Source organism: Mastigoproctus giganteus, chromosome 3 (assembly GCF_048544385.1).
Source record: "Mastigoproctus giganteus isolate SK-2022 chromosome 3, ASM4854438v1, whole genome shotgun sequence".
Lineage (NCBI taxonomy): Eukaryota > Metazoa > Arthropoda > Arachnida > Uropygi > Thelyphonidae > Mastigoproctus > Mastigoproctus giganteus.
Genome location: NC_143577.1, coordinates 163795270 through 163805997, shown reverse-complemented (window position 1 = coordinate 163805997; position 10728 = coordinate 163795270). Strand labels below are relative to the sequence as shown.

General features: G+C 39.9%; 1 protein-coding gene across 1 annotated transcript in view; it reads left to right on the top strand.

The window, feature by feature from the left end:
* The first annotated feature begins 1034 nt into the window (after positions 1-1034).
* LOC150088379 (dynein axonemal light chain 1-like) overlaps positions 1035-10728 on the top strand; it is a 173251-nt gene continuing 163557 nt past the window's right edge. Inside the window, exon 1 of the mRNA XM_090370753.1 lies at positions 1035-1157. Coding sequence (XP_090226879.1) covers positions 1152-1157 — 6 coding nt within the window. The 5' untranslated portion in view covers positions 1035-1151. The remainder of the gene's footprint in view (positions 1158-10728) is intronic.

Here is a 10728-nt window from a genome sequence, read left to right as displayed (position 1 = left end):
ATATTGTGGAAATAACTTCGCAACTGAGAGGTGTATAAAGCCTTGAATGGTTTGAGCATGCTCAATGCTGATGGGATTCTTCCTCTTGCTCAGAATAAACACCTGAGAGGGCATAAATTCAAATTGAGGAAAGAAGGATGTAGGATAGACGTGCGGAAATTTGCCTTTAGCCAGCGGGTGGTTGGTTGGTGGAACAGACTTCCATCCCTTGTAGTGGAAGTTGATAGCCTAAATAAGTTTTAAGGCTCAGCTGGACAGGTATTTCGAACGAACAGAGGGGTGAAGTGGAAGTTGTTTTTTTTTTTTTTTTGGCTGATGCTGCATAAGCTTGCTTTCTTGCATTAAATGCCTCTACTAATGCTAACTGTGATGGCATGTTGCATTACCAGGGTACTTGCCCGCCCACTGATGATGAAGCCCACTAGCTTCGAAACGATCGTCTGGGTGGTGGTGGTACCCTCTGAATAATAAATAACGGTAGTCTTCTCTACTAGAGAAGCGTTATTTATTTGAAGTAGTGCAATACCAGCTATCTCATTGTGAAGGCACCCACAATATGAGATACAATGAAAACATTGCTTTTTACACTACATCCGTCGTTCAAATTTATGGGTAAACTATGGTGTATCTACGCCGATAATATATAGGTACATGTATTTTAACGATACTATGGTGTCTCTGGAACTGATTAATATCTTAAGCGGGGTACACTGTATTGTATAGCTACGCACGTGGTTTGGAATGCGGTATTTATGAATGTTTAACATTCATTTTTCGCAATTAATGTTCATGTTTTCGATTTTGTTGATACTTGATACTTGGGGAAAAAAAAAAACTCGTAAACATGGGAACTCGTAAAGCGAGAACTGCCTGTACACAAAAAATAAAATGCAAACGTATAATTCACAAAATTATAGTCACTGACAGAAATGCGCATTATTTTTTAATGAAATGCTTTTTTTTTTAGGTAATTATTTCAAATTCCAATATTTATTTTGTATAGTAATTTTTAAGTGTCATCCATTCATTTATTGGTGTCCTTTCTGTTACTATCGTGACAGAAACAATGGTTTAATGTTATGGATTTTGACAAGAGGGTTGTTAGTGGTATGTGTTATTATTTGAGTTCAAGAAGTATAAAATAACGACAAATGGCTGTAAGTATTTGTTTATTCATTCGTATTCTTATTTTTTAAATATATTTTTAATATTTTTTAAACTATTTTTAATATATTGAACGCAGAATTTGAATATGGTAAATTATGTATGGTTGACTTCAGTATCGGGTACCCCTTCTAGACTGCTAGCAATACGGCCGTGATTGACGGGTGCTGTCTCCGCGCAGGGGGCGTGGTCGTTAAACGGAAGGATTGTAAGTTTTGTGGTTTGGTGATTATTGTGAAGGCGATTTAATTCTGATTGTTTTGTGTCGTCGAAGTGGGTGTTTATCCCCTCCATCCCGCTGTTTTTAAATCGGAAAGCGAGTTCCCGGTTTAAAAACAGTTGCAAGTTGGGGGGGGGGACACCCTAGGCATATCAAGCTAAGAGGACAGTGGACGGGGAGACAAAGCAATGATTGGCAGGTGCCAATCACTGCTTTTTTGCACTATATGAAACGCCACACCAAGAAGTAAGATAGTTACTTCTCTGTGGAGTTATATAGTCTACTTATTCGAGGTGCAATATTATGGCAACTCGTTCTGAAGGTATTCACAATATGAGATATGCTTATTGATGTCAATTTATAACTATTTAAGTAGTTGGCTATGTACTGAAATGATGCAGTTGCACCAACTTGTTCATTAGATAACCTAATTCAGTATTTCATTCTGAAAAAAGTTGGTGACCACCTTTTCAGATTATGAAAAGGGCACACAAACATTGGTTTTCTTCATTTTTGAATTTTAAAATTGGCACTCCTGGGTGTTCTAGATTAAATGAGTCTGATGAATGTGATGACAATTTAATGAATGAAATTATTATTACTATTATTACTAGACATATAGTGCAAGGAAGCCTGAGGCTTAAGCTGCAAGCTAAAAAAAATTTCCGAGTTACCCTGAGAGAGAGAGAGAGAGAGAGAGAGACAGAAGTAGAAGGGAATCACAAGAAAGAAAAGAATGATGATGATATCCAGCTCAGGATCCTAGGTGTGCCAAGCCCATACTCAACAAATGTAAGCCCCTGGTGTTTAAATAGCCAAGTAGCTATGAATATGTTATCATGGAAACCTTAATTTTATAGAGATAGACCGATATTGTGGTGAAGTGCGCTTCTTTGATTGATCAGATGACTATTTTGTATATCAGTAGTGCCGGATTAAGGCACAGGCTAGCAGAACCCTTGCCCGGGGTGCTATTCTTTAAGGGGCACCAAATTTTACAAATCATGAAAAAAAAAAAAAAATATATATATATTTTTTTTTTTATATATCCTTAGTAAAGGGGAGGTGCCAAAAAATCTTTCTGTCTGGGGTGCGAGAATACCTTGGTCTGGCACTGTATATCAGTGCATTGGAAATACCACACGGGGAAACATTTTTGATCTTATTCTTACCAGTGATGCAGTTGATTGAGAAATATGCATTAAGGAACCATTAAAGATAGCAATCATGATGTATTGATTTAGTATTAGTATTGGCAAATAATGCAAGAAAGCAAGCTTATACAACATAAGCCAAAAGAAAAAAAAAAAAAACCATCCCATTTCACCCAACCATTCGCACCAAAAGTTTGTCCAGTTCTTCATTGAATTATTTAAGCTATCAACTTAGCATTAGCATTAGTAGAGGCATATGATGCAAGAAAGCAAGCTTATTCATCATCAGCCAAAAAAAAAAAAAAAAAACCCCACTCCCATTTCACCCCTCTGTTCGTTCGAAATACCTGTCCAATTGAGCTTTAAATTTGTTTAGGCTATCAACTTCAACAACAAGTGATGGAAGTCGGTTCCACCAACCAACCACCCGCTGGCCAAAGGCAAATTTCCGCACATCTATCCGACATCCGTCCTTCCTCAATTTGAATTTATGCCCTCTGAGGTGATTATTCTGAGCAAGATGAAGAATCCCATTGGCATTGAGCATGCTCAAACCATTCAAAGCCTTATACACCTCTATCAGATCACCTCGCCGGTGCCTAGTCTCCAGACTCTGTAATTTGCAAAACTTAAGCCTTTCTTCGTAAGAGCAACCCTTTGTTCCATTCACTAATCTTGTTGCCCTTCTCTGCCCGTTCCAGCAGCTCTACATCCTTCTTGAAATGAGGCCTCCAGACCTGTATACAGTACTCAAGATGTGGCCTAACCATTGCCTTATACAAGGGAATAATCACTTCCTTATCCCTTCTAGAAAAATTCCTGTATATCATTGACAAGACACCATGAGCTACTCTTGCAGCTCGTCTGCACTGCTCAGAGAACTTCATATCTGCCTGCACAATTACCCCCAGGTCCTTTTCATTCTCCACCACTGTCAGTGTAGTACCGCATAGTTGATACGTTGCTCTGGGGCTACTGTTTCCCATATGTAGTACTTTACATTTGTCAATGTTAAACTTCATTTGCCACCTCTCAGCCCATCTGTTCAACCTTTCCAGATCCTGTTGCAGCAGCACGTCAGTAGTGTCCTTAACAACCCTGCCAACCTTTGTATCATCTGCAAACTTGGACATTAAACTTGATATCCCATCATCAATATCATTCATAAACACCGAAAACAACAACGGACCCAACACTGAACCCTGAGGAACTCCACTAATAACATTAGTCCACGTTGAGCAGTGTCCATTGATTACCATTCTCTGTCTTCTGCCACTCAACCATCCCCTTATCCATAGCAACAATTTGCCTGCAATGCCACACTGCTCCAATTTGTGCAGCAGTCTTCCATGTGCAACAGTATCAAATGCCTTTCTAAGATCCAAATATATAATATCAAAGTTATTCCCTGCATCCAGTTCTTTTGTGACTACATCATAGTATCCAATCAAATTGGTCAGGCAAGACCTGCCCTTAACAAAACCATGCTGCGTCTGAGCTATAACTGAATTCTTGTCTAGATGATCCTGCAATGCTTCTTTAACCAGTGCCTCCATTAACTTACCTGGAACAGAAGTTAAACTAACAGGTCTATAATTACTTGTGTCAGCCTTTGATCCTCCTTTGTGAATTGGGGTTACATTTGCACATCTCCAGTCTATGGGTACCTCCCCTGAATCCAAAGAAGCTCTCATAATTATGGCTAGGGGTTTGCTTACTTCCTTTGCTGCCTCCTTTAATATAACTGGATAGATCCCATCCACCCCAGGTGCCTTTTTTATGTTTATCCTCAACAATCTCTCCTCCACTTTCCTCTCAGTTATTACAAAATCATCCAGCTCACTGCCAATGTTTACTTTACCTACATCATTCTCCTTCCTGAATAACTCCTCATGCGTGAATGTAGATGCAAACTCGTTTAGATTGTTAGCCACCTGAGCAGGATCCTCAACTGTTGAACCATCAATATCCAGTGGACCAATCTGATTCATCCCTTTCCTTCTCGAGTTTAAATATGTAAAGAACTCTTTTCTGTTTTTCCTTGCATCCTTCGCCAAGGATTTTTCGTAGTCTGCCTTTGCCTGCCTAATCTCCTTTGTGACTTGGTTACAGACCAACTTATATCTATCATAGGCTTCCATGTCACCCATTAATTTGTATGTATCCCATGCATTTTTCTTCTCTGCCACCTGTCTCATTAGTTCATCTGACAACCATTTAGGCCTAAACCTTGAACAATATTTCTTAGTTGGTATGTAAAGCCTGGTAGCCTCCAAGATTAGTTCCTTGAATGCTTCCCATTTTGAGTTCGCTGTTGGTAACATCATCAGTTGGTCCCACTGTATAGAATTTAAATACTGTCTCAGACCATCATAGTCGCCTTTACGAAAACAAAAACCCTTCCCTTTACCTGATGGTAGTTACCTCCTTGAGTAAATGCCACTTCAACACACTGTGATCACTGCCACCTAGTGGTTCATTTATCTGCAGATTCTTAATGCATGAAGAATCACTACTGATAATCAGATCAAGAGTATTGCTCCCTCTTGTTGCCTCACGAACATGCTGATGTAGAAAACAATCATCCAATAAATCCACAAAAGCCTTGCTAGTGTGCGAGTGACCAACCCACAAATTCCAGTCAATATCTGGGAAATTAAAATCCCCCATTATAAGACTCTCTGATTTACTGGCCCACTCTATTTCCCTGTAGAATATCTTATTATACTCATCAGAGTCATTAGGCCTATAGCACACTCCTACTCTCAATTTTGATTTCCCTATGCTTATGTCACACCAAACTGACTCGACACTGCCCTGGCCATCGATGTCAACTGGCTTCACTTACTTGGACTTTATGTGTTTCTTAATTAATAGCATAACCCCTTCTCCCCTCCTGTCCTGTCTATCCTTTCTATAAACATTGTATTCCCGAAATTCCAGTTCCGCATTACTTATATCTGTGTGACACCACGTCTCTGATATCCCAACAATATCTGCCTTTGATGTTTTGAGCAATACCTCAAATTCATCAAATTTATTTACCAAACTCCTAGCATTGGTGTACACGCAGGTATACATGCACCTGTTTCTATTCTTAGCTACCCTAACACAACCCATGTGTTTACTTGTACCGCAATTACTCCCAGCAGTCTCTGAAATATCCTGCATCTTGTTTTTCAGGCTTCTGCTCATTTCAATAGAAGCAGTGCAAGAATCACTTCCACCTCTGCCAGTGGCTACTGTTAATCTATTAGTCCTTGTATCCCCCCCCCCAACTAGCAGTTTTCCGACCAAACTTCCACAACAATAGATGGAAGTTTGTTCCAGCAATCAACCACCTGCTAGCTAAAGGCAAATTTCTGGACATCTATTCTGCAACTGTCTTTCCTCACTTTGAATTTATGCCCCTTCAGGTGCATAATTTGGGCACGAGAAAGAATCCCATCCCATCAGCATAATGCTAGCTCAAATCATTCAAGGATTTATACATCTCAATCAGATCACCTGCGAGGTGATATTATTGCAGTCTATAAGTCTCCAGATGCCACAATTGGCGGAACTTAATACTTTCTTGTTAAGAGAAGCCCTTTGTTCCCCCTCACCGTTTGCTCTTCTCTGTACTCGTTCCTGCAGTTCTACATCCTTCCTAAAATGAGGTCTCCAGATCTGTATACAATACTTAAATTGTGGCCCGACAATTGCATTATATAAAGCGATAATCACCTTATCCCTGCTAGCAAAATTCTTGTATATCATTGACAAGATCCCGTGAGTTACTCTGGCAGCTGGTCTGCACTGCTCAGAAATCTTCGTATCTGACTACAATTATCGCCAGGTCTTTTTTTGCTCCACTACCCTGAGTGTATTCTGAACAGTTGGTATGGTACTCTGCTACCATACAATACAATGTGTATTTGTCAATGTTAAACTTCAGTTTCTACCTCTCACCCCATCTGCCCAACTTTTCTAGATCCTATTGCAGTAGTGTACTGTTAATACTTTCATTAATAACCCATCCAACCTTTGTAGTGTATGTAAACCTGTACATTACGCCTGATATACTTTTATCAATGTACATAATTGAAAAATACAAAAAACAACAGTGGATCAAACACGGATCCCTAGGGATCTCCACTAATAACATTAGTCCATGAAGAGCAGTGTCCATTGATTACCACTCTCTGTCTTCTCCCACTCAACCACCCTTTTATCCATTGAAGCAACTTTCCCATAAGGACATATGCTCCAGTTTGTACGGCAGTCTTTCATGTGCAACAGTATAAAAAGCTTTTCTGAAATCCAAGTATTTGATATCAAAATTATTTTTTGCATCCAGTTCCTTTGTGACCACATTGTAGGATCCAATCAGATTGGTCAGACAAGACTTCCCCTTAACAAACCAATGCTCTGTCTGAAATATAACTGCAGTCTTGTCTAGATGATACTGCAATGCTTCTTTAGCCAGTGACTCCATTATTTTTCCTGGAAGAGAAGTGAAATAAGAAGTCTGTAATTACTCTCGTCACCATTTGATTCCCCTTTGTGAATTGGGGATACATTTGCACATCTCCAGTATGCGATGACTTCCCCTGAATCCAAGGATACCCTCATAATTATGGCTAAGGTTTTGCTAACGTCCTCTGCTGCCTCTTTTAATATATCTGAATAGATCCCATCCACCCCAGGCACCTTTCTTATGTTTAACTTCAGTAATTTCTCCTCCACTTTGCTGTCAGTTATTACAAAATAATTTAGCTTCCTGTAGAGTTTAACCCTTCATCGGTCACTATGTGTCTTTATGTCACATCTTTCTTTATTTCTGGAAATAAGATGTCACTGTGCATGTGTGCTTCACAGTAGCTTCCTACATTGCTTCTTGGATGGTATTGGCTTTGTTTTCCCAAGCCTTTTGGTTTCGATTCAGTCTGCTGTTTGTATCGTGAGTTACTGTGTGTCCGTCTGCGTAAGTGGTGGTGCTGCTGCATTGCTTTTGATGGCCAGGATGGATCGCTTTTACCCAAGTAATGCAAATGATGTCAAAATTATTCATGCCCCGCTGTTTTCTGAGATAGTAAATGATGAACGCATTGATGACAGGACAGAATCCGATGAGGATTATGTTGAAACAAGAAAAACTTGGTGAGTGCACAAGATGCCACATCAGAAGAGGAAAGTTGCAACGAAGAGGATGATACGTAAGCTCATACACTTGCTTTCTTGCTTCACATGCCACTACTACTACACCAACACTTTTTTCATAGGAAAAGATAAATCGACAAAGTGGAGGAAAGTAAACAGATCAACAAAAATTCAGCACAGATCTCAAAATCTAACAAAATTGCCTGGGTTATTGGTCAAGTAAGAAATGCCAGCACACCGTCTGAAGCATGGAACTGCCTTATTACTTGCAAAATTTTAGATAAAATTGTTGTATACACAAATCAGTATATTCAAATTGTTCAGTCAAACTACAGCTGTGAAAGAGATGCCAAATTTACAGACAAAATTGAGATAAAAGCTTTCGTTGGCCTTCTTTATTTAGTGGGAGCACTTTGAAGAAACAAACAGAGATTGGAAGAGTTATGGGGAACTGACAGAGAATTCACTTAGTGATGAACCAGAGATGTTTCAAGTTTCTCATCAGGTATATAAGATTCAGTGATCGAACAACTGGGGATGAGAGAATAAAATGTGATCAGCTCGCCCCCATAAGAGAGATTTTCACTGAATTTGTAAAAAAACTGCAAGATGTGTCAGAATCTAACTATTGATGAGAAATTAGAAATTAGGCCTTCAGAGAAAAATGCTGTTTCAAACAATATATACCTTCAAAGCTCAACAAATTAGGAATGCAAAATATAATTACTTTTGGAATTCAGAAGAAGGAAACTCTTATGCTGGAACAATAAAAAAGAACAAACTGCAACTCCCAGTTGAATTTGTGTCAGCCAAGAGCCGACCTGAAAAATCGAGTTGGTTTGGCTTCAGGGAAGAAGCAACAATTGTTTCCTGTGTACCAAAGAAACCAAATAATGTCATCTTGATTTCTTCCTTGCATTTTGATGATGCCATTGACCATGAAACAGTTGATCAGCTGAAACCAGAAATTGTAACATTTTATAAATTTCCCCCAGGGGCTCACATCTGGTGAGTATGGGCTTGGCACATCCAGGGTCCTGAGCTGGATATCATCATTCTTCTCTTTTAGCATTAGTAGAGGCATTTGATGCAAGAAAGCAAGCTTATGCAGCATCAGCCAAAAAAAAAAAAAAAAAAACCCACTTCCACTTCACCCCTCTGTTCGTTCAAAATACCTGTCCAGCTGAGCCTTAAACTTATTTAGGCTATCAACCTCCACCACAAGGGATGGAAGTCTGTTCCACCAACCAACCACCTGCTGGCTAAAGGCAAATTTCCGCACTTCTATCCTACATCGGTCTTTCCTCAATTTGAATTTATGCCCTCTCAGGTGATTTTTCTGAGCTAGAGGAAGAATCCCATCAGCATTGAGCATGCTTAAACCATTCAAGGCTTTATACACCTCTATCAGATCACCTCGCTGGTGCCTAGTCTCCAGACACTGTAATTTGCAAAACTTAAGCCTTTCTTCGTAAGAGCACCCCTTTGTTCCATTCACTAATCTTGTTGCCCTTCTCTGTACTCGTTCCAGCAGCTCTACATCCTTCTTGAAATGAGGCCTCCAGACCTGTATACAGTACTCTAGGTGTGGCCTGACCATTGCCTTATACAATGGAATAATCACCTCCTTATCCCTGCTGGAAAAATTCCTGTATATCATTGACAATACTCCATGAGCTACTCTTGCAGCCCGTCTGCACTGCTCAGAGAACTTCATATCTGCCTGCACAACCACCCCCAAGTCCCTTTCATTCTCTACCACTGTCAGTGCAGTACCACAGAGTTGATACGTTGCTCTGGGGTTGCTGTTTCCCATGTGTAGTACTTTACATTTGTCAATGTTAAACTTCATTTGCCACCTCTCAGCCCATCTGCTCAACCTTTCCAGATCCTGTTGCAGCAGCATAGTGTCAGTAGTGTCCTTGACAACCCTGCCAACCTTTGTATCGTCTGCAAACTTGGACATTAAGCTTGATATACCATCATCAATATCATTTATAAATACAGAAAACAATAATGGACCCAACACTGAGCCCTGAGGGACTCCACTAATAACATTAGTCCACGATGAGCAGTGTCCATTGATTACCACTCTCTGTCTTCTCCCCCTCAACCACCCCTTTATCCATAGCAGCAATTTGCCTCCAATGTCACACTGCTCCAATTTGTGTAGCAGTCTTCCATGTGCAACAGTATCAAAAGCCTTTCTAAGATCCAAGTATATAATATCAAAGTTATTCCCTGCATCCAGTTCTTTTGTGACTGCATCATAGTATCCAATCAAGTTGGTCAGGCAAGACTTCCCCTTAACAAAACCATGCTGTGTCTGAGCTATAACTGAAGTCTTGTCTAAATGATCCTGCAGTGCTTCTTTAACCAGTGCCTCCATGAATTTTCCCGGAACAGAAGTTAAGCTCACAGGTCTATAATTACTTGTGTCAACCTTTGATCCTCCTTTGTGAATTGGGGTCACATTTGCACATTTCCAGTCTATGGGTACCTCCCCTGAGTCCAAGGAAGCTCTCATAATTCTCTTTCTTGGTGATTCCTTTGTCCTTCTCTCTCTCTCAGGGTAACTTGGGAATTTTTTTTTTTGGCTGGTACAGCATAAGCCTCAGGCTTCCTTGCACCATATGGCCAATAATTATAATAATAGAAAATTATAATAATAATGCAACCAAGTCTGGAGTAGATACCGTGGATCAAATGTGTGTGACGTACTGTGTGGTACGAGCTTGTCGTTGTTGGCAGATGGTGATATTTTATACCATGCTAAACATTAGTGGAATCAATGCACAAGTAATCTACATGGAAAATGGTAAAAAAATAAAGAGCCGCATGCTCTTCCTCAAGCAACTTTCTGAGGAATTAGTGGCTGGCTGAGGAACTTCATTTGAGGAGCCAGGTCCTTCAAACTTCCCTTCAACTAAGGCAACAGGATACTGAGCCCTCTACAAGCACAGAACAGGAGAGTAGTCGCAAGGAGTGCACTAATTTCTGACAAGCAACAAAGTGAACCAGACTGACAAGGCATTCTTGTACAAATTG